General features: G+C 28.9%; 1 protein-coding gene across 3 annotated transcripts in view; it reads left to right on the plus strand.

The window, feature by feature from the left end:
* The window catches only part of LOC107070716 (protein couch potato), a 41,979-nt gene that overhangs the window by 12,520 nt on the left and 3,646 nt on the right, over positions 1-25,813 (plus strand). The window contains exons 2-8 of one of the 3 annotated variants that reach the window (XM_015329158.2): positions 13,818-13,895; positions 14,478-14,531; positions 16,927-16,989; positions 19,695-19,836; positions 21,860-21,993; positions 23,107-23,315; positions 24,938-25,142. In XM_015329158.2, the coding sequence (XP_015184644.1) occupies positions 13,818-13,895; positions 14,478-14,531; positions 16,927-16,989; positions 19,695-19,836; positions 21,860-21,993; positions 23,107-23,315; positions 24,938-25,142 (885 nt within the window). The remainder of the gene's footprint in view (positions 1-13,817; positions 13,896-14,477; positions 14,532-16,926; positions 16,990-19,694; positions 19,837-21,859; positions 21,994-23,106; positions 23,316-24,937; positions 25,143-25,813) is intronic. The other 2 variants (XM_015329160.2, XM_015329161.2) reach the window with 2 other exon arrangements.

The following is a 25,813-nucleotide window of genomic DNA, read 5'->3' on the forward strand; positions in this document are numbered from 1 at the left end:
GAGTGTTGAATACTTTTACCTAAAATGTTTTGTAAAAACGGAATAATTTATTAATAATAAATTATATTTAATAATTGCAGTTTTTCTTACTAAATATAATATATTTAATTTAATATAAATATTAAATTATTTTACATTAATATTAACAAACACGTATATGCTACGAACGATAAAGTTAGTAATTTTTATTAAACGCATATATGTGTCTATAGCACTCAAAGGGTTAATTCTTCCCATTTAGGATTTTCTTTTTTTTTTGCTTATGAAGTGGTATACTTTATTCTATATATGTATATGTATATTGTTGTATGTGATGTAACAAATGTGTATATATTATAATCTTTTAGATTTTCCATGTAAAGAGAATCGTTGTACCCTGAAGCTTCGTGCGAATAAACGAACAAACGAACTGAACTGACGAATGAACGAACGAACGAACGAACGAACAAACGAACGAACATAAGAAAGAGAGAGATAGAGAGAGTAGGAAAAGATAGCATGGTGATCCTAAAGGAAATAAAGCCGTATAAATATTTAACGTTTCACCAGGTGGAAACTTCAAAGTAAAAAGTAACTATCGCGCGAATATGGTAATAACGTGTCCTATTTGTAGAAGCGTATTTTATTGTTAGATGTTTTCAGTAGATTCGGTGTATTTCTTTATCAAAAGGATACTCAACGTGAGAATTAAAATAAGTTAAAAATAGAATGAGAAAAAGAGAAGTTTAAATTATCGGTGGTACTCTTCAATACTAATCATCTTCTCAATTAACATCTATATATATACATATATATTATATATTTACTTGGCCTCGTAAAAGAAGAAATTAGATTATTTTAAAAGCTTCGAGAAAATTCATGCCCTTCCCCATCCCCCCTAACTCGATTGATTCATTTCATATATATATATATATATAAATATAAATATAATTTTTTTTGTCATTAATATTAATCGGAAGTTCCAGCAAGTTGAAATAAAAAATAAAAAAAAATATTTTTCCAAGCAAATACTAGGCATCTAATTTCCCCTCCCCCCGATTTTTCACCTCCACTTCGTACATATCTACAACCTTATACACGTAACTTAGCAACGATGTGGTGTACTACACAACGATTGATGACGAACGTCGAACGGAAACATTATGGAAATCGATCCCTAGTAGGCACGCGAAACATATATATATATATATATAGTAAGAGTTTTCGAACAGAAATTTCATAGAAAATACTAGAATTTGTATTATATACAGAATAGAATTAAAATCACAAATAAAAATAAAGATATATAAAATAATACGATAGAGAAAATATATATATGTATATATAAAGTAAACTAAATTTAAACTAATCTGATCACAGTGAGTTAAAATTTCTAATTATATATTTTTTTCTTATTTTTTTTTCCACCCCATTTCGATTTATATAAGTTTGTTTGATATATATATATATATATCAAGGAGTGTATATCAGGAGTGTATATAAAGGTAGATTAAAACAGCTCGCACACCTAATATCCTATCGCATCGAATTTTGTACCAAGGCGAGAGAGAGAGAGAGAGAGAGAGAGAGAGAGAGAGAGAGATAGAGAACGAATAACGATTGTATAACAATAGACAATGGGGGCTGGGACTTTCAGCGGGCGGCGGGCATTGTGGTAGAGCGGATGTTGTATAACGGTTACCCAGCGAAGAGGAACAAGACGAGAGTAGCAAACCGTAAAAGCCACGAAAGTCTGAATTTTCTCTCTCTCTCTTTCTATCTCTCTCTCTTTTTCACTCGCTTTATATCCCCTGGTATATTTACGACGTTAACATGATTCCAAAATAAAATGTTAACGACGATTGGTTTGATCCTATTTTTTATTGTTAGGTTAAAATTTGCAAATTTCCCTAAACTAATTTTTCCCTAGATTCAGAAATTGTCTCAATTTTGTATTTTTTTTTTTTGTAGAAAAGTAACTCATATAGCTTTATATATTTTATTATTATTTTTGATCCACATTATTTATCATGATTTTATTTTATTTTTAACATACTTAAAAAGACATTAAATATCTTTTTAATATTAAATACACATATATTCAATATTTTTCAATATTATGTGCTACTAGGGATATTTGAAATATTTTTATATATTTTTATCATTTTGGAAAGTTATCTAATTAAAACTCAAAGCGTGAAAGTGGGATTTTCTTTTACTTCTTTTTTTTTTTTTTTTTTTTAATAACAGTACCATACACAACGCGAACGAGATTTTACGATAAGAAAGTTTGAGGTTAAGTTGTTTTCTTGAGCGAATCGTGAAAAATATATCGAAACGCGAATACCGTTTTCTTAGCTACAATTAGATAATAACTCTGTGTAAACTAACTTCGATGTGGCCTCGAACACGATCATTTTCCGTGAAGTATAGTCCGTCATTCGCACAGGAAGTACTCGTCGGACCGGAACAAATGACAGCTTCGTTCCCTAACAGTGTGTCGCGTCTGGCACATAAAGTTGACCACCATTACCAATGGAATAATCCTACTGACCTAACTTTTTACACAGGAAAAAAAAACATTTTTCTTGTCTTTATTATTATAACGTGTTACTTATATTATTATTATCCCCTGTTTGTTTTCAAACAAACAATTTATTTCTTATGATTTCTTATAATATGTTTAAATTTAAACCACTAGAGAATATATTAATAATAAATATAGTTTTTGTATATATATACAAAAAAGAAACTAGATTAACTCTTTCACCATTAGCATAACCTCAAAAGAATCATTTGTACTATTTGAACAAGTGTTTCTACGATCAATTGATATTCCGTATTTATAATATTCCACTGAAAACATTTTCATGGATTTTCCAATATAAAAAGAAGAAAAAGAAAAAAAATACCGATCGAATAGAAATACATAAGAAAAAAAGAAGAAAAAAAAAATAACCTATAAAATTAAATATCATTTGAATTGAAATGAAAGATGTTCTAGGGTTAATAGAAAAAAACTACTCTTTCCTTTTTATTGATTTTAGATAATAATCACGTATACGTAATCAGTAGTACTGTGAATGATAGAAATGCATCGATTTTAGGTTATACAATACGAGCTAAAGACCAAGAGTACAAGAGAGAGATTGAAATAAAGAGATAGCGAACATAATCGGTCTGTAATCTGGCATTCAAAGGTTCGCTTTGTAGGCTACTGAGAGAATGAAGAGGGCTAGCTAGGCTAGCTAGCTAGTTCGCGTTCCTTGAACCATCACACAAGATCGATATCACGTCAACGGAAGCTGCGCGTATCACAGCGTGGACCGGATACGATCAACATAAAGTATTCTCATCGCGGAATGGGGATGTGTGGTCTATAACCTTGGAACATAAAGAAGACACTCTTCTTCTTTTAACACCACTACTACTATGAGAGCATATTATGTATCTTTTTAACAGATGCACGAACTCGTTGGACGAATCATTTCAGCTTTTGCTGAAGAAAAAGAGGTCGTCCCCGAATCCTCCTTCTCTTTTTTATTTTTTGTCCCTTCCTTCCTCACACCCCTACCACTTCTTTCCTTTCTTCCTTCCTTCTTTCCTTCTTTTCTTCGTAATTTTTTTCTTCTTTTTCTTTTTGCAAGTCCTCTTTCTCTTTAGACTACCACTACTACTACTACTACTACTACTAGTGTTTTTCTTCTGCACACCGTTCGACTTCGGTGCACTCTGCTCTTTCTAATATTTTTTGTATGTTTTCTCTCTCTTTCTTCTTTCTTGTTTTCTTTCTTTCACTTGACATTTATGTCTTTTCCGTCACTCTAATTCCTCCAGGAGAGATCATTCGCGTTCATTGTCCCATTGTGACAAGTAGAAAGTGTGAATTTTATCGTATCATGTCTGTCAAGTTTTTTTTCTATTTAATGAACAAAATTAGAACCGTGGAAAAGGAAGTATTATAAATAATATATAATTGATTTTTTTTTATAAGTCTGATTTTAGAAATTTATGACTAACATTCAATATTTATATTTAGTTTTATCTATTCCATCGTCTTTTTGAATTACAGGGTAATGTTTCTATAAATATTAATGAAATTACGTTAATTTTGCAGATAAGATAAATTATAATTTGACGTAGCCATTGTTTTTTTTATTTAAAGTTTCTATATTGATTGTAATTTTACAAAATATGACGTTGTTATATAGATAAAGGGTTAGGTTATGTTCAAATGTTTCGTGCACTCACCGAAATCTATGACCAACAGATGGCACTGGACTTACCTATATCTTTTTTTTTAAAATTAATTAATGATTTTCTAAATAATTTATAGTAATTAAAATCTAGTTGTATGCGAATACAACTTTGGGTCAAAATTTTAAAACAATCGGTGAAGTATTTTTGGTGATTATCGATTAGGCACAAACGAAATCTACATTTATATATATATCGATATATATTTTTATTAATTTATGTCAGAGGACTTCTTTATAATGAAAAATAATTATTTAATTATTATTATGATTAGGTTACGTATTGCTTTGTGTTTCTAACGTAAGATTAGATACGTGTTTAATACGTAACACGCTATCGTGTTTTATAAAACGTGTAAAATGTTTTCAACTTGCGGTTTTACTTCCTTGATTCTTTTAATTGGTCGACAGGTATATTTTGTAAAATGAAAAAACTGACATATGTGACCACGTTTGAGTCGTAAAATCGCAAATTTTTGATTATGAGGTTCGTAATATTTATTTCCGAAGACCAAGGTAAAAGATGTTAAAAAAAAGTTCCATTTACTTAAAACGTAAAAAAAAGTCATCTAACGATGATGATGCTCTCTGAACATTTCCATAAATTTTTTCTATTTTTTTTTAACCAACGAACAATGAGAGAGGGGGTACCCATCATCCTTTTTAAATCTTTTCTCGTCGTCATTTTTTCTATGTGTATTTACATTTTATACAGTGTACATAGGTTAGGTACATATTTTTTTCTTCTGTACATACACGAGGATTCTCAACGAATGAGATCAAAAAAAAGAAAAAAAGAAAAATAAAGCAGCTTTTGGAGATTGAACGATGATACGTCAACGTGAAATTCTTCTCCATTATCCTAAAACCCACAAATCGAGGTTATGCGAACTGGTCCAGTTCTTTCTCCCCGTTTATATTTCTCTTGCGAGAATATTATTTACTTTTCTTGTTTTTATTCACTTTGATTAAAGTTAAGATTAATATTATTAATTTGATTAATTTTTTTTTCAAAATTTAATAAATATTTACCGTGTTGCGATACGAATGAGTATAATTTTTTGTAAAATCGTATGATCAAAAAAAATGTATTATCATTGCAATTAAATTCTTTTATATATATATATAATATGCAAATTTTATATTATTTATATTATATACAAATTTAATATTATAATATATAATATTATGAGGAGAGAGAGAGAGAGATATTAAAAATAATATTAAATTTAATATTAATTTAATATAATATTATTAATTTATAATATTAAATTATAAAATAAAAGAATATTAAAAATATATATATATAGTTCTGTTTGTAGAATAATTGCATTATAAGTGCATAGTATTTCAGTGTATTTAGAAATTGCGCCAGGTGATTTCTGAGAAAGGTTAAATCGATAAGATTCGCCATTGCCACGGTTGGTAATCGAATATTCCAAATTAATAGCTATTCGGAAATGCTTGATTACTAGCATTCATGTTATGCTACTAACTGCTCGAACTCTGCTGATATTCATTAACTTATGAGTGTATTTATATGCATCTATCCGTGTGTAAATGTGTAAGTGTCTTTTAACATATAGGGTTCTAGCAATCTACAATCTAAACCAATGTTTCTATTAGCAATAGAGCTTTTCTTTTTAATAGTATTTGTTTAACGTAAGTCACCAATTACTCTACGAATGTGTGTTAACAATATTTATTTAACAAACGAATAAATAAATCTTTTCAAACTTTATTTCGGTGATACTACCAATTAATGCTTTTAATTGCGTTAAATTAAACGATCAACGCGTGCATCGATCACCCATATACAAACACACACACACACACACACACACACACACATATATATATATATATATATATATATATATATATACATTCACGTGTGTGCGCGCGCGCGTACTCATGATTGCTGATACATATGCATATTCATAGAGATCGTAAATAGTTTTACATGTTTTTTTAATATTTTCCTTTTTATTTGTAGTCAACCTGCTTTTCAACAAATAAATAACAGTAGAAAATTAACATGAAAATTCAAACGATTGTTCTTAGAAAGAGAGGGAGAGAGCGAGAGAGAGGGGGAGGTTTGAAAATGTTCGCACGAGATTATACCAACGTTCTTGCGTCGACCTCGGCCATTTATACGACACACTAGAGTTCCTATCTATGTAATAAAGCGTTTCCGGACATATGTTACACGACAGTGCATTTTCGAACTATTTTATTCCACTAATACTATATCGCAACGTATTCATAATTTTCCTTTTTTTTTACGCATTTAATTATCCAATATGATATAATATATATATATATATATATATATATATTAATGTATTTTACTTATATTACGTATTAATACGAGAACTTCATAAAATGAAATTTTGTAACAGAAAGTTTACACATACAAAGGAAATTCATTTTAACACACATGAAGAATCCCATGAATAATCTCAATCCTTCATCATTTTAAAATGACAACAAACAGGTTAGCTGTTGAAATTTGAATGTTGATATAATTTGAAAAAGAGCATCGTAAAAAGTATGCTCTTATGTGACCCATCAAGCACCACGCAGGTCAGCAACCTGAAACGAGTTTGACGCTGCTTTATTTGCTTTATTGATTGCCTCTTCCTTTAGCCATACATGGCATCACTCTGATACTCGTAAAAAAAGAAAAAAAAAACAAAAAAAAAAGAATTTAATTTCCTACTTTTTACATAAGCATGTAACATCGAACTTATCATTGGTGACTTTTAAAAACTCAAAGTTGCAATGGAGGATACTGACCAGTAAAAAAAACATAATTTTTTTATTTATGCATATATATACTTATTTATTTTTTATACGTGTTTTTTCTATTTTTCTAATCCTCCATTACGGCGTTAAATTTGAACCTGTTTTCCCTCCTTTTTTTTCGGTGCATTCGAGCATTTTTTTTTCGTTTTTTTTTTCTATTCTTTTCTTTTGTTTTCTTTTCTTTCTAGAGGGGTAGTACCATGTTACCATCCCTTGTTCGATATTGATTATTATTTACTTTACGGTCTATCGAAGTTTCTTTCCGAAAGGGAAAGGAAAGGAAAGGAAAGGAAAGGAAAGAAGTAGAAAAAAATGGCCGACCGTTCTCGTTCGTCATGTGTGTATTCCTTTTTCGCGCGTATTTACGGTAAAGTATTTTAAAAAGCATCATCAAGCTAGTTCAAATAAATAATAACAGTCATAATAAATTATGAGTGTGTTAATGAACGTTTTTATGATCTTCTTTATTTTTTGTTTAATTAAAAAGAGATCGTCTTTAGTAAAAGACAGATGTACGAGAATATTAACGACGCGTTTAGAATTCTTAATATTTTCATGAGCTCATTCTAAAAAGTTTATTCATTTCCTACCATTTTCGATCATCCTAATTTGTATTCAATAAAATAACGTCTACGTCGATAAAGTAGGAAATTGATTTCTTTCGGATTAAAAGGTTATATCAAATATTTAACTAGACTAAACTATTATATCGATCAATTATGAAACCATTTGAATAATCAACTATTTATATTTATTTATTCGTTTTAAATACAACTTTTGAATTGTTTAAACTTATGGAAAAAGAAAAAGGTTAACCTCAAATAATATATGTTTTCATAAATATTAATTTATTTTTTGATTTATTCGATTAAAAATAAATATATTATTGAGTTAATTTATTCATTTGGAATTTGCTTGCAAATATCCGTACAAAAGTGCGCTATCAGCCATATTTTTTTTAATAGCTCTTCTACTTCAGGGAACAATTATGATGCCTGGTTTGACGGATATGCACGTATTATATATATATAAATACAAATATGTTATACATATATATACAGCTTATTCACACGCGCTCAAATACGTTTATACATACATACATATATATATACGTATATACATGTATTGACTACTTGCATGAGCGAGTGCAACGTGTTATACACCAGTGATCCGTGTTCCTGAGTATAGAATTTTACACGCACGCTTAAATTTGGCAAGAACGCACTCGACTTGGCAACCTTGCTTAACAAGTTAGTGGTACAGACAAAATCCGTAATTGTAGTTCGGTAAATGTCCGCACTTACGATGTAGAGTGCGCTAGGTTACTGCTTCTTACTATAGTATGTGTCGGTAATTCAGAACTCGCATTGGATAAAAGTCAAATATAAATTGCAAAGGACATTTTCTCATAGAATTTATTTTTTTTAAAAGCTTGTTTATATAAAATCTGCAAATATATACACGTATTCATAATAATTTATATACATAAATTAAATAGAACGATATATATATATATATCGTAAAATAAATGCATTACTAATACAGCAGATACTTTACATTTTGCATTCAATTAGTATTGCTTTAATCAGTTTTATCGTAAAATGTAAAATGTAAAATGTAAAATGTCTTTCTCATGCGAATATTACCTTTTTCTTTTTCTTTGTATTTTTTTCCTCTTTTTTTTCTTTTTACAGTCGATTTATAATCGCAAGTAGTTGAAATATTTTATAAGGTCGATGGGAAACGTATAACCATCTTACATTCTGCCAGTAATAAAAGTGTCGCTTATAAAATATTAAAAAGGTAAAAGAGAGAGAAGAGAAGAGAAGAGAAGAGAAGAGAAGGCAAAGTTAACGTCGAACTATCGAGAGAAAAAGAGAGAAATAAAAAAAAAGAAAAAAAGTCAGGTTAAATTTCATTTAATAATCCGATGGATGCTAGGGAATCTGTAGTTAGTGATTATATGCAAGTGTGTATATGCAAGGATCGATGAAAGAGAGAGAAAGATAGGTATATAAGAAAGAGTATATTTTATGCCGGTTATATTCGCATTTGAGAAGAGTACGCATGCGCGACCATTTCTATCGTAGAATAGCGCCATAAGCTCGCGTTTGTAATAAAATATTTGAACGATGTAGATAAGCCTGCTTTTGTTCTACGTTTATTCAACTTTGTCTTGCATTTTGTAACGTATAGAAAGCAGTAAAGAAGAAGAAGAAGGAGAAGAAGAAGAAGTAAAGGTAGCAGTAGTAGAAGAAGAAGAGTTTGAAATATACATGTAGTATATATACCACTTTTATATACCTTTAAAGAAGATATATTGTATATTTCTTTTTTTCCTTTCATGCATTCTTTAACACAATTGTTTTTTTTTCTTTTTTTGCTTTTGCCCTCGCATTATCTATACATCATACAATAATATATATATGTGTGTATGTATGTATAATAATAATATAATAATAATAATAATATATGTATATACCAGTCCCATTTGAGGACAGCCGTATCCTTCAGCCGTAACGATTTTTAACAACGTCCAGCATAGCAAAAGCTTTTAAAATACTAATCCAAGAAGCCTCGTCGTCATATCGATCGACAACGTTCCGTTTCTTGCTTTACTCACTTTGGACGTACATATAACTCGGAACTCATACCTATCCTGATAGAGAATCCTGTAATCCCGTTATATCTAAGGTCTCGCAAACCTTATGAATCATCCGTTCGTTCGTTCGAGAACGTGAAAAAAAGAACACGAAAAAAACAAAGAAGGGGGAAAGGAAGGAACGAACGTTCATATAGGAAGCAGAGGGGGTGAATGTTACGAACGATCGATAAAATTGACATTGAATCCTATAATTTTATCGATTAAATAAAAAATAGTTTTATTCATGATTTTGAGCGATTGTTAAATAAAACATTTTATGTGTTTTACTTTTTATTAATTACAGATTTGTCGGTACGTGTGTTTTATTTTCACTGTCAATTAGTAGAAAGAAAAAGAAAAAAAAAGAAAGATGGTTTTAAATAGTCGTTAACACAACCAACCACCCAGAGCCTCCAAGCCCAAGGGTTTTCCACTTGAAAGTCGACCACATTCACGCGCGTATGAAGCAGCAGCACCAACTCTCCTCGTTATCCATAGAGGCCCAAGTGAACCAAGCGAACCCTTTTCTCTTCTCTCTCACGTTCTTCTTCAGATACTTCTCTTTCTCTCTTTTTTTCTTTCTGACCCTTTTTTCCTATTACTGTTCTCTCTTTCTCTCTGAACTTACCACCCTTTTTCTTCGTCACCAATATTTCTCGGACAGTTGACTCACGACTCGACTCCGACTCCTATATGGCACCCTGCCTGCTTTGATATTACCCTTTTCTCCTTTCCTTTCCTTTCCTTTCCTTTCCTCTAATTTTTCTCTCTCTCTCTCTCTCTCTCTTCTCTTTTTCTTTTTTTTTTCTTTTTTTTTAAAGCCCGAAGGAAATCACGATTCACCATCAAAAATTGTTCAAGCTTTAAGGTCTGTTTGTATGAGTGTATGTAGTTGAAAAATGCTGACGATGACGAGGAAGAGGAGGAAGAGGAGAAGGAGGAGGAAGAAGGTTTATCAATAGTGTGGTGGTGTCTTGTCATTAAAAGATTCAAAGAGAAATCGGTGGCCACCAGTTCTTCTTTTACTTCTTTGAATCGTTCTTCCGAGGACATGTTCTTCGTGTAATTAAAAAAAATATTATACATTAATGGTTATTACAAAACCATTGCATTATTTTTTTTTATTAATACAACATGTGAGTGTAAGATGTTAAGAAAATAAAATATTTAAAAAGAAATACACACACATACACAGATATATATTTTAATATATAAAAATACAGTATCACATTATTAGTTTCCAATTAATTTCGAAATTACTGAACAGATCTTAGTGAAATTTTTTTTATTGAGTACATAAGATAGTTTTTATCGCGATTATAGTGTATTTTTTATTGCTAATTAAAGGATTATTATATATTTAGAGGTTAACTAGGTACTTTAAGTTTTCAATAGATGGCATTATATTACAACTCAATTATTTTAGGTTTTTTTCAGATTTACATATGACATAACTAACCTTACTTTTAATATTTTTTCCTGTATTATTATTTTATGTGTTTTATTCTAATTGTGGTATTATTTTATGTGTTGTTATAATTTACTAAATAGTTTAGAAATTATATTAAATCAACATTTTATAACAAAGCCACAGCAATGCATGGTTTAAGCATTCTAGTATATTTATATAAATATAGTAAAATATAGTATGGTTTAGTAATAAAAAAATATAAAATAAAATAAAATGAAGTATAGTATAGAAAAATATATATATAGTATATTTTGTATTATAAAATATTAAAATAAATTATTAATTAATATATAATATATATTACTTAAAAAAAATATATATATATATATATATTATTTATATATACTATACTATACTATATATATATATATATATATATATAGTAAGATCTGTTGAACGAGTACACAAAGAAAGGACATAAGGACATAAGAAATTCTGAACGTACCTACCATATATACATACATACATATATACACGTATATGTATATATGTATGTTAGTCTCCTAGCACTACGCAAAAGGTTGGAAATCATTTCACAGCGTATGAATAAGTGATTCGCATGCGGTGCTTGCTTCTTTCGTTCCGGGCGTTGCACAGACACGACGGCGCCAATATACCTGCTTCCCTACCTCCCTACCTGCCTACCTACCTTCCTACCTACCACCCCCTTGTGCCCCCACGATCCCTCTTCTTCACCTCTTACTCATACTTCGTTTTTTTTCTTTCCCTTTCTCTTTATTACCATCCAACATCCCTTTATATCTATATCTCTTTCTACTATGCGCTTTCACTCGGTTGATACTTTTGCCCCACCTTAATCGTCTTCTTCTTCTTCTTCTTCTTGTACGCTTTATGCCTTCTTCAGCACTGGGTGGTTCTGGTTAAACTCGAAACTTTTCAATCCTCGTCGTCATCTTCTTCTTCTTCTTCTTCTTCTTCTTATGCGCTCCGTTTGAGATTCGTTATTGAGCCCACTAGAATCCGCAAAATTTAAACTTCCAACTTAAGAGTCTTCTTCTTTATGCTTTCTTTTTTATTTTGCTTTTTTTTACCCTTTCTATCATGAAAACTACGAGGAGGAGGAGTAGGAGGACGAGGACGAAAAGGGGGGTGGAGGATATGACGACGATGGTTTTGTCGCGTGTCGTATTGTAGGGAAAAATAGGTGAACTTTGAACGATTTCTTTCAGTTGGTTTTATATATACGTGTATATATATATATGAAATAGGGTCGCGAGAATGCGATAATCATCTTTTACACGTAATATATATATATTATGGTCGTTATGTGTCGTTATAAAACGCTTCGACGTATTCTAGCAACGTTACTTTATCTAATGACTCATAATGTCCCACCATTAAAAAAAAAAATTAATAATATAGAAAAAAATATTGGATATTTCTTATCTTGTATAATTCATAATTCTATTTTTCTCACAATTACATATAAACTATAGTAATATAACATACGTTATATATGCATTTTAATTTACAAATATTTCGAATTAATTTATAAATGTATGAATTGAACTTAATAAAAAATTCGTACGTATTAATTAATATTTGTAAACTAAATTTTACGGAAAAAAAATTATCTGCTATGCAGTTTCAAAAGTAAAGTTTGAAATAAAATAAAAACTCACGTACTTTAGGTGCATCCTAATATTTCACGAAACATTAGAATAAAAATAGAAAAAAAATAAATATATAATAGAAAAAAATATTATTGGATGTTTATTATATTTAAAAAATTTTTTTTCAGCTAGTTGTAATAACATATGTTATAACATATGCTAAAATAACATATGCATATAATTTTAAAATATCTCAAATTAGTTTATATATATTAGAGTTAACTAAAAGCTCGTGTGTGTTAATTAATATTTCCAAAGTAAAGTTTACAAAAAATAAAAAAAACAATTCCTTATACAATTTCAAAAATAAAATTTTAATACAATAAAAATGCTTGTACTTTTGGTGCACCCTAATATATCTCGCACCGTTAGAATAAAAATGGAAACAAAATAATTAATATATATTAATAAATAAATAATTATATATGAAATTAATTAGAATAATTATATATAAAAATTAATATATATTTATAAAAAATAAAAAATCTCTTATTAACTTATATGTGTATATTTATATTTATATATATATATATATATATATATATATATATATATATATATATATATATATATATATATATATATATATATTAGGGATAACTAAAAGTTCATGCATGTTAATTAAAATTTCCAACGTAAATTTTACAGAAAAAAAATAGAATAGAAACAATCCCCTATGCAATTTTAAAAATAAAATTACAATATAATAAAAACGTATGTATTTTTGATGCACCCCAATATATCATACACTATTAAAAAAAAAAAAAAGGAAAAAAAAATATATATTTATAGTAGAAAGAAAAAATATTTAATGTTTTTTATATTTTTTAATTTTAGTTTTCTCAGTTAGTACTTTATATATTTTTATTACTTTGTATTAACGTATATATATGTACAAATGTATATGCAAATCTTTTGATACAGATTGTTCGTATTTATTTACCTTAGGTGGTCCAACACATCTTTCGTTTAAAAGGGTATCTCTTTAATCTTCTTTATCGTTCTTTTCTTTTTTCTTTTTTCAGGTGCGCACGTTGTTCGTGAGCGGCTTACCGATGGACGCCAAGCCTCGAGAACTGTACCTGCTGTTCAGAGCATACGAGGTCAGCACACGAATTACCATTATTTCTTTTATTTTTTCTTTTTTCTTCTTCTATTTTTCTTTTTTCTCTTTTTTTTATTTTATATTTTTCTCTTTTCTTCCCCCTTTTTTTTCTTCTTTTTCTTTCTCCCTTGCTTTCTTTTTTTTCCCTATTGTCTTCTTTCTCTTGCAACCCCCCTACTATTTTATTATTCATCGTAATAGTAGGGCCGACACGTAAGGGGAGAACAACTTTAATCGTCTTTTTTCTTTCTTTTTTTGGTCTCTTTTTCATTTTAATTTTATTCTTTTTTTTTTTTTTCATTTTTTATTCAATGACTTACACACAAAACAATTTTCACGTAACATGCAATTTATCGTAAAAGTTACGAAAAAAGATATTGAAATAAAAGAAAAAAGTTTTACTCTCGTTTTCAATGATCAAATAAAATTTAATATTCTAATAAAATTTGGTAATAATATCGATTATTATTTATCGATGAATTTTTTATTATTTTCTTTTTTCTATTTCTCCCATTGGATCAACGATAAAATAGCACATGGTAGTGAATATAATTTTTCGTTTTTTATTATTTCGTTTTAGGGTTACGAGGGATCATTGCTGAAGGTTACGAGTAAAAATGGAAAGACGGCGTCGGTGAGTTTAATATTTTTTTTTAATAATTAAATAAACAATTTTATATAGTTAATTTTCACAATTATTTCATTTCGAAGTTTGTTAAGCCTATAAAATGAATTAATACAAATAGAATATTATTCCAAATAAAAAATAAACTATACGATAAAATACAATTTGTCTTCCATCGAACTAAATATTTCAAAAAAAGAAAAATTATATTTTATTTTCCTTATATACTTTATTCTGGTATATAATATATAATATATATAATATATATATATATATATTGAGTTAAGGAAAGTTGTATTTCCCTATGGTAACGTAGTCGGAAATAAAACAGCAGGGAGATGTTACCGAAATATAAGAAAGTTACGAACGTGATGGTTGGGGGCCATCTTACCGAAGCCATCGATCCAAGTTCCATTTTCGTTAGAAAGTATTCAAACATTTATAGACAAATGTATTAACTGTTATAGTGATATTAGATTAGTGACATTTTTTTTTTGCCAATAGAATACCCAAAAAAATGTCTCATAATTTACAAGAATATTTTCTGAAATATTTCATTTAACTACGTATACTTAAAATCTTATCAATTATTAATGCAAATTGATATAAATATATATAATGCAAATTGATATAAATATATATAATGCAAATTATTACAAAAAAAAAAAATATTTAATATAAATATATTTATAATCTTTTCTATTATATATGCAAATTAATATAAAATAATTAATTGTAACCCTTTAAGTTGCACGCTCGAGTTAACTCGAGCGGCGTTGTCAAATTAATATAAATTAATTATATTTATATAAATATATTAATTATAATATATTTATATAATTTAATATAAATATATTTAAAATTTTATCTCTATTATTAATGCAAATTAATATACATGATGCAAATTAATAAAAAAAAATATTTAATCTATATACACTTAAAATATGGTGTATTATTAAAATACAAATTGATAATATTTTTCATTAACATGAAAAGTAAGGGGGAAAAAAACGTGTCGAACATGTGATAAAGCTTTTTTATCTTGAAGTATAATGTTTGTGCAAACCTGACACGCATTCACCTCAAACCTCACATATGTGCTCGTGCGCGTTAACAAAACTTATCGTTAAATTGGTAATGGTAGTGGTAGTAGTGTTGGGCATTGAAATTCGTGGAAGTTCATCGATCCAGAGTTATGATACACGTATATACCATACATGTATGTATAATATATATCACTTAAGTTTAGATGCAGAGATGCACGTGCATAATGGATTTACCGATATAAAATACAATAGTTTCGTAGTATACCCAAGAGTATAAAGAGGGATGATAATGTGAAAAGTAGGACAATGGACCCTAACTGAAAAAGAAAGAGAGATAACTTTGGAACGTCCATCTTACGTTTATCATAATTTATTATATTATCAAACTCGTATAACATATTTTTATTTAAAGGACACACATACACATAGAATCGTGAAAAGTTTTTAGTCTTTTCGAGGTTGCAATGTCATATAAAATAAATTTCTTTAGTTGATAATATGTCGTTTTCCATATGCACGTACGATTCTTACGAAAACTTTCTAGTTCGTCTCTTGTCTTTAGTTTGTCTAGAATAATAATAAAAAATTCTTGTGAAAAAGTTGCGATCAAACATTATGAACAACTATGTATGTTATACTTACTGACCGTATACGTTTATCCTATAAACCACCTGGCATCGATAATTCGTGGAATATTTAAAACGACCTTTTTCGTCAAACGTAACACACATATGAATAATTCAATGATTCATTCTTGGTTATGCATGTGCATTAAAAAGAAAAAAAGAAAAAGAAAACAATGAAAAAGAATTACGTTTTATTATATCGTTAGAAGGAAAATAAAATTATTCGAATAACCGATTGGTTTTTATTTATTTTTATTTTTTTTAATACTTTATATCATCAATAATAAAATTTTAATATTGTCTTATTAATTACTCTGAATAAGAAAAAAATAATTTACAATTTACAATTTACAATTTACAAAATTGCAGTTTGTAATTTACAATTTACAAAAAATTACAGTTTGTAATTTACAATTTATAATTTACAAAAAATTACAGTTTTTAATTTACAATTTACAATATTCAAATTACAGTTTGTAATTTACAATTTACAATATTCAAATTACAGTTTGTTATTTACAATTTATAATTTACAATTACAGTTTTTAATTTACAATTTACAATTTACAAATTACAAACTGTAATTTACAATTTACAATTTACTATTTACAAAAAATTACAGTTTGTAATTTACAATTTACAATTTACAAAATTACAGTTTGTAATTTACAATTTACAAATAAAATTCGTAATTTACAATTTACAAATAAAATTCGTAATTTACAATTTTAGCCTGTTGGCTTCGTGACTTTCCATACGAGGGCTGGTGCGGAGGCTGCCAAACAAGATTTACAGGTAAGAAATCCACATATTGTATTGTAAGTGAGTGAGCTTAAGATAAAATAAGATAGGAAATTCAAAGAACCCAGGGGTAAAAAGTAAAAAAAAAAAGTACCTTTGAAGTCAAATCGTTTTTATCTTTATTTATTTTGTACATATTACATATATATATATACCATATACCATATGTTTTTAGACGATACGTGCCATGGAATGTTAAAATCCTATATTTATCTATATATACACCCCTTTCCCCAACCCACCCCACCCCCCAATTATATTTAAACACACGTACACACATAAACACAATTATACGTATACTGTTTGATTATTTTAGCGTCTATTTTGCACAGACTAACCGCTATATTATAGTATTTATATTCATTTATAATCCTCCCCCCCAGTAATCAACTAACCCCTGGTGATTTTCACGATCCAAGCATTTAGCTTCTCTCATCTGGGGATAAAAAAAAATGCTGCAGCATCGTTGTCGTTGTTGTTGTTGTTGTTGTTTTTCTTCTTCTTCTTCTAAACAAAATTTTTTCATAAAAACACTGACCGTATAAATAAACGTTCTTTTTTCTTTGACCTCCCCTCTATCCCCATCCCCCAGGAACGTTCTCGTCGAGTAAATAATTTTATAGTTCACGTAATTTCTCTCTCTTTAGTCAATTTATTATTATTATTATTCGTTAAAATTATAATGAAATAATTAAACGCGATTAATTTACTTCCTTTATCGCGTATGAATGAAATTTAACGTTTCAGTATTATCTGCTACTTTTTAAATCCCCCTCCACTCTCCCTCTGCTCCCCATCATTTCTTTCACTCTCCACTACTTCTCTTCATTTCTTCTCTCTCTAACGTAAGCAAACATTAACCACCACCGTGCTTCGATTAACGTCGGTTTTATACGCCTTACCTTAGTTATTAAACTACTTTCGTATTTTACAAAACTAATTGTATAGAAAGGAAGTAGAGGTAGGGTAGGTAGGTAGGCAGGTACCTAGCTAGGTAGGTAGGTAGGTAGGTAGGTAGGTACTCGTGTAAGCGTTTCTCAACGTTCATAAATATATTCCTTTTTCTTTTCTTTCTTCTTTTTTTTTTTATAAAAGCCCACTGATTTGCGTTTGAATCGCAGCTCGTTGTTTCCCTCTTAAGTATACCCTTTTGCCAGTTAGTAATTGCGAGCATCAGTTTCTAGCGAAGTAGGTTAGAACGACGCTTAAAACGTCGTCATGATAATCGTTTGAAGAGTATATTACTAAAGAAAGTAAAAAAGAAAAAGAAAATGAAAGAGAGAATCGGAACAAAGTTCAATATTTAATTATCTTTACGTAGTAAAAGGTAAACGATATTTTTACCTATGTAACATTGATGAACATACCCGTTTGAAATTGAATTCGCTATAGGTGTATTCGTTTTTATTTTCGAAGTACCCAACTTTTTTTTCCCTTCTACACCCTTCCATCCAATTCCCTTGCAACTCACCCTACTCCCCTTCCCCCTACCTCTTCCCAAAAAATGCATCCGTGGAATTAATGTTATTTGCAAGACCAGATTGACGTCAGCATTCCTAATATTAACTTTGACCCGTGTTCACGAACGGACTCGGACCACGAACGGTTTTGGCAGTGGTGGTATTAGTGTTGTTGGTGTTGGTGCCATGTTTTGAAAGCTTTAGGATATCGCTTACGCAAGCGATAGAGCTTTTTGATATATGTACTACTATGTTGAATCCTGTTATTATATAAAATGCCATTACCTAGTGGTAAATAGAGTGAAATGGGAGGAGTTTTACGATCTCTGATTCTATACATTGTATTCTACATATATATATATATATATAGGTATAGATACACGTATATACGTACTATCAATATTTTGATCTACTACACCACTGCAACCCAAGCTCACGCCTATATTTTGCAAGTATGCAACAATAACAGCATTAACAACGATGATGACGATGACTACGACAATTACGATGACGACAATGATATAAACAATAGCAACAAATATTATAACAATGACAATGATTTTATAGAAACATCCTATTGTCGGATGATCACACACATATTATATTCTAACACAGTTTAATCCATTAATTCCATTTAAATGTAGAAAAAAAAGGACTGAGGAACGATCCACTTATTTTTAAAAAACAAACCACGTACGCACATGCGCGTGCTCCTTTTATGCTATAAATTCTTACCCCTTATTACCCCAACCCTTAACCCCTTAAGAGACCCTTTTTCCCAAACTTTTTCGTGATTGGCACTACCTGTAGATGCATTTATTGTCCGATACATCGTCGCCATTATGCGTGTCAGTGTCATTATATAAATAAGAATATATTTATGAAAAAAAATCTAGTAAATATATACCAGTAGTTCATTTTTTTTACGAAGATATTACTATATAGTCCTGGGGGTAGATGGGAGGTAAGGGGTTAAAAAAATAGGGTTAAACATGAAAAAGTAATGCGATGGCGACGATGGAAAAGGAGAGAGACATTTTGCTGAAATGTTGAACGAAAAAGCCTGACCCCATTTTCTTTTCTCTTTCTCTCTCTCTTTTTTTTATACACTCTATCTATCTTTTTCTTTTTTTTTTCTTTCTTTCTTATCTCCACACACATTCACAACCCCAGAGCTCTGTTCTGTACGTGTGCCTAAATCCCGCCCGGTTTTTACTAATTTAGGGAATCTATTTCCAGCAGGGGGTTAGATTCGATCCTGATATGCCACAAACCATACGTTTGGAATTTGCAAAAAGTAACACAAAGGTTAGCAAACCCAAGCAACCAGCCGCTGCAGCAGCCACCTCGCACCCTGCTCTGATGCACCCTCTAACTGGACGTAAGTATGCACCGCCACTCATTCACTCGCTAAAACACCCTATTACTATTCACCTATTCTATTCACCCACTGCACCCGATTTGTATAAAGTATTATATTAAGTATATATTACATATATATATTTATATATAAATAATATTTTGTATTATTTATATATATTTATGTATGTATATATTCTATCCTATTGTTTTAGTTTCCTTATATCATCTATTTTAAATCCCTCATACGCGAATATATTATACTAATAGGTAATTAATAATATGAATTAATTATATAATAATAATTTGATCATCTGTTATATCATTCGTACTCATTTTATAATCTCAAGTTTAAACAAATTGGATAATTAATCAGTTAACTGAGTTTGAAGAGTATATTCGTCATGTTTACAAAGTTATAACCATTAGCTATTTAAAATTTGTAATTTTTGTAAATAAAACGAAACGTAATCTCAAATTTTAAAATTAGTAAGAAGAAATTAAAAAATTTTAAATTACTATTTTTATTTTTATTTTTAGAGTTCTTTTACCTTCATAAATAAGCAGTTTTAACCTCAAAACTTGTCATCAGGTCGATTGTAGCGACACACAGCGGTGCTTAATTTCAAAATGGAGTGCCCCAGTTAACTGGTTAAGAAAAAAACAATTTAAAAAGTATTACTAATTAATTTTATAGAAAAAAAATGATCAAAGTTAAGTAAGTTAAGTATTATTTAATAACATAACAATTATTTAATCATGTGTTATATCATTGGTACTCATTTTAGAATCTCGTGTCTAAATAAATTGGACAATCAAAAAAAAAAAAAGAAAAAAAAGCAATTGCTGCAAAAATAGTTCTATTTGATTAGTATACAAATCATTATACAGTTAATTTAATTTTTTTTTTTCTGTATTTTCGTATTGTGACGGGTGATGGGTTAAGTTCTTTGGTTAACCGAGTTATGATCAGCATATAAAGAAAGAAAAAGGGTAGAAGGTGGGTGGAGGTGGGTGGAAAAGAAAGAAAGAACTCTTACGTTTATCAAAAGCTACTTTTGCAGCTGAAGGGGGAGGGGAAATATATCGTCGTTCGTTTTACTATCGTACCATGCGCGCGGTTCTACGTGAATAGCAGTTTGTTTTATCGATTGGTATTTCGAAACATGGCAACTCTCTCTAAGCCATCAACAATTTAACTTAAAATTACTCACCGTCACGATTGATTTAATCCGTCCCACGTTGAAAATTTAATATTGTCAGGAATATGCGGACATGTCGCATCAGATCTATAATAGCAATAGCACGTATTAGTGTGTTATTACAGTGTGTGTGTTTTATAAATCCGACATTATTCGTGAAAATCTTTACATCTTATTCTGTTTTTTTCTCCTTTTTTTTATTGCATATAATTATACTGCGAACAACGTAAAAACATTTGCATATAAAAGCTATTTTCCTTTTTTTTTTTTTCTAAGAAAGAAATTTTTGCAACGAAATGTATGATAAGAATCAAATGAAAATAGTAATACGGAGAAATAAACTCATTTTAAATGGGTTATTCGTTTTTCATTAGTTTATATTATATTAAAAATAAAATTAATATGTTAAAGTATTATTAGAAAAAAAAATATATATATATATAAATGAGAGGAGTTTGGTTTTACACGATTATATTAATTTTATCTAAACAATATTATAAAATATCTTAAAATGGTATAACATAAGAATTTGTATTGAAATATTAAAATTACAAATATATATATCTAATTATAAATTGTATTGTAAATGTATTATATTTAAATATATATAGTTTTTTTATATAATATATTATTATATATATTTATAAATATTTAATATTTACTAAAATTTAATTATTAAAATTTATAATAATTTATTTAAATATATTTATTATAATTTATTTAAATATATATATATATTTAAATTATAGAAAAATTCAAAAAATAAAAAAAAGATCTCATCAATATTTTTGTTTAATTTTTGTTTAATTTTTTTGTTTGTTTTAATACAAAATTTTATTGCAGACATAGGAAGTCCATTTTTCCCTGGTGGTCCTGAACTATGGCACCATCCATTGACGTATTCAACGGCAGGAGAATTACCTGGCGCACTACAACATGCAACGCTGGTGCATCCAGCGTTACACCCTCAGGTCCCCGTACGTTCCTATCTTTGACTATCAGCAGACAAAGCTCTGGAGCCGCCGACGAGCGCCCCGATGCACGTTAGTGATACACATGATCGTTATATTCGATTACTGAATCATGCGGTGTGTCCAAATAGGATATTTAAACAAAAAACAAAAAAATAAAATAATTATGACGTTTACGTATGAAATATACGTCAATTTCATTTGACTGACATGGAGTGATTTCAATGACTAACAATTCAAACTATGACGATGACGATGATGATGCGACGATGACAAATGATGACAATGACGAGAACTATCTATCTATATATATATCTATATATATCTATCTATACCTAACGCATCGGGTTATTTTATCTCGGGTTAGAATCTTTCAATTTTGATTTTATTCCTAAATTATTTATTTGTTCGACGAACGATTTTATTTGTTTAATAACGTTTAATTGTTTTTGATAAATTGGAAAAGAAATTTATACGTAAAGGTATTATAAATAATTGAATTTAAAAAAAAATTAATTATATATACCATCTCTATACCATATAATATAATAAATACCATATTAATATATACCATATATAATTTATTTTAATTTTTTATTTCATTTATTTGATAATTTTATATTACCATATTTAATAAATACCATATATATTAATAATATACTTTATACATAGTAACAAAAATTATTTAATTTAAATATATACCATATTAATATATATAATAAATACCATATAATAATAATATATTATATATATATGGTATAACAAATTTATTTAAATATGTTTCTATATAGATAAATATTATTTTCTAAATATAATTGATAATTATTATTTAAACGTATACAACATTAAAAATACATATAATAATAATAATAATAATAATAATAATAATAATAATAATAATAATAATAATAATAATAATAATAATAATAATAATAATAATAATAATAATAATAATAATAATAATAATAATAATAATAATATACTTTATATATGGTATAAAAAATTTAAATATTTCTATATAGATGATAAATATTATTTTCGGAATATAATTGATAATTATTATTAATTATTTAATTATTTTTATATTATTATATATGAAAATGTTGAAATTAATTTCAGGCACCTATGTCTTTACCCCATCCAACGACATTAACATCAATACACGCATCTCTGCCACACTTCTTACCATCACCGGCATTGGCATCACCAGTTGGTTCGCCCTCGTCACAACCAAATATTGCAGTTAGCAACGCTCCATGTTCAACATTGTTTGTCGCTAATCTTGGTCAATTTGTATCTGAACAAGAGCTCAAGGACATCTTCAGCAGGTCAGAATTTCTTCAAAATTTTTATACGCGTACAAGAAGAAATTTTACAGATTAAAAAATTGATTTTTTTCTAATTTTCTTTTTTTTCTTCTTCTCTTCTTTTCTTCTTATTTTTGTTTTTTTTTTGTTTAGTTCACATTAAACGATTTGTTAACAAACAATAATTGTAACAAATTTGACGAAAACTGGACTCGTTTGTTTAATTCAAATCGTTGAATTTGTCAAATTGTTGGATTGTAATTCAAATCGTTTGGATCAAAAGTTGGATTCTCGTTTAATTTTTAATAATCCGACTACGAATGATCGATAGATCGATTGATCGATCAAGAAACATCGATGTTTGAATTTTCAAAGTTGACAGTACGTGATAACAAATATTTTTTGTTCATCTTTCACACACACATATTCGTTTGATCAATTTGACACGAATCCGCTAATCGAAGACCAGAAAAAAAACTTGGGGATGGGGGTGGGTGGAAAAAAAAACCGAATAAAACTATCCAAAAATTAGATTTTATATCGCAAAAAAACGATCGTTTTACAATGGTAACCATTCGAAATACCCGATCACGGTATCTGCGAAATTCCAATGTAGGGGTTGTTTCTATGCACTTAACTTTATTTATCCTTATTTTAACCCCTATGAAACCACACGCGTGCACAGTTGGCAGTAAATTATTATAAACATTATTTTGCACGAGTTATCACTGGCAATTATTGCAAGCAATTTACTAACAAACCCTTCAAAACCAACCCCAATTGAAAGTAGAAATAAAAACAATCCTTTTTTAGCAGCAAACAAAAATCCAATCGTAGGATGTAGTGCACGTTTTTATTAACTGTTCCTTTCTTCATCTAATATCTAACCCCATCCCTATACACAACCTTCCATCTACCATTCTGTAACCTTCAAAGTTATATCTCCAGAAACAACAAAATAATAAGAACCCTTTTTTAGCAACAAATAAAAATCCCATCGTACGATTAACAAAATGTACGTTTTAAGTAACTGTTCCTTTTCTTCCCCTGCTACCTAGACCTACCATCATTTACAACCTTCCTAACCTCCAAAGCTATATTTTCTAAAATCAAACCAAAACAAAAACCTTTTTTAGCAGCAAACAAAAATCTATCGTACGATCAACTAAAAGCACATTTTTACTAACTATCCCTTTCTTCACTTGCTACCTACACCCAACCCCAAAACCTCTTATAACCTTCAAAGTTATAACTCCAAAAAAAAATAAAAAACCCTTTTATAGCAGTTAACAAAAATCCCATCGTAGGATTAACAAAATGCACGTTTTTACTAGCTATCCCTTTCTTCACTTGCTACCTACACCCAACCCCAAAACCTCCTACAATTTTCAAAGCTACATTTCCCGAAACCGAAAAGAAATTAACCTTTTTTAGCAGCAAACAAAAATCCCATTGTACAATTAACAAAAAGCACGTTTTTATTAACTGTCCCTTTCTTCACCTGCTACCTACCCGCATCCCCGCAACCCACCAAATCTTTAAAGCTAAATGTCCTGTAACCCAACCAAAAAAAACTAGAAAAAAAAAGAAAAAAAAACCTCTGTACAACTAACAAAAGCACGTTTTATCTTATTTATGCACAGTTACCATGGTTTCTCCCGGCTTCGTATGCACACGAAGGGAGGGTCACCGGTGGCCTTCGTCGAATATCAAGACGTACGCTACGCGGCACAGGCGATGTCCGCTCTCCAGGGGTCCCTTCTCCTCTCCTCCGACCGAGGAGCGATAAGAATCGAATATGCAAAATCAAAAATGGCCGAGGTGGGCTTTACAAATTTCTGGATCGAAGTAGGTTTCATTTTGTCTATGATAAACACAATCAACAATATCAATCGGATTAAAAAAAAAACTTACATTTATTATTATATTACATCTTTTTTCTTTAATTTTTTTATGAACTTTCTTAATTATTATTATTATTATTATTATTATTATTATTATTATTATTATTAATTAATTAATTAATAATCGTGAGATTTATATATAAATATAAAAATAATATTTGAATTAGGCGCGCAATATTTGTTTCGAAGTTAATGGTGGTTACTGGATGATTACTTGAAATATTTGAAATATTTTTGTTTTGTTTATATATATTATATGAATATTTATTTATTTAATTATTTATTTGTCAACGTACTACACGAATCTAAGCCACTCGGATCCTATCTAATCCTTTTCCTCTAATTTAATTTTAAAGTTACCTTTTTCACCCCTATGAAAAGCACACGCCCAATGGTTTAGTTCTTTTTTTTCTTTCTAATGCTTGATTAGTCAGCTATTAACTCTCGTCCCGCACCAATTCTAATTCCATCATTGTAATAACGAAAGTAGAAGGAAATATAGTACAACGGTCGTGGTCTTTTCTACGTAGTATTATTATACATATGTATTTATGTATATATGTATGTACATAGATTGGTTTTTTTTTACAGAAGGTGATCACGAACACGACACAG

Source organism: Polistes dominula, unplaced genomic scaffold (genome assembly GCF_049000335.1).
Source record: "Polistes dominula isolate Pdom_NZ unplaced genomic scaffold, Pdom_raw_medaka contig_12, whole genome shotgun sequence".
Taxonomy (NCBI): domain Eukaryota; kingdom Metazoa; phylum Arthropoda; class Insecta; order Hymenoptera; family Vespidae; genus Polistes; species Polistes dominula.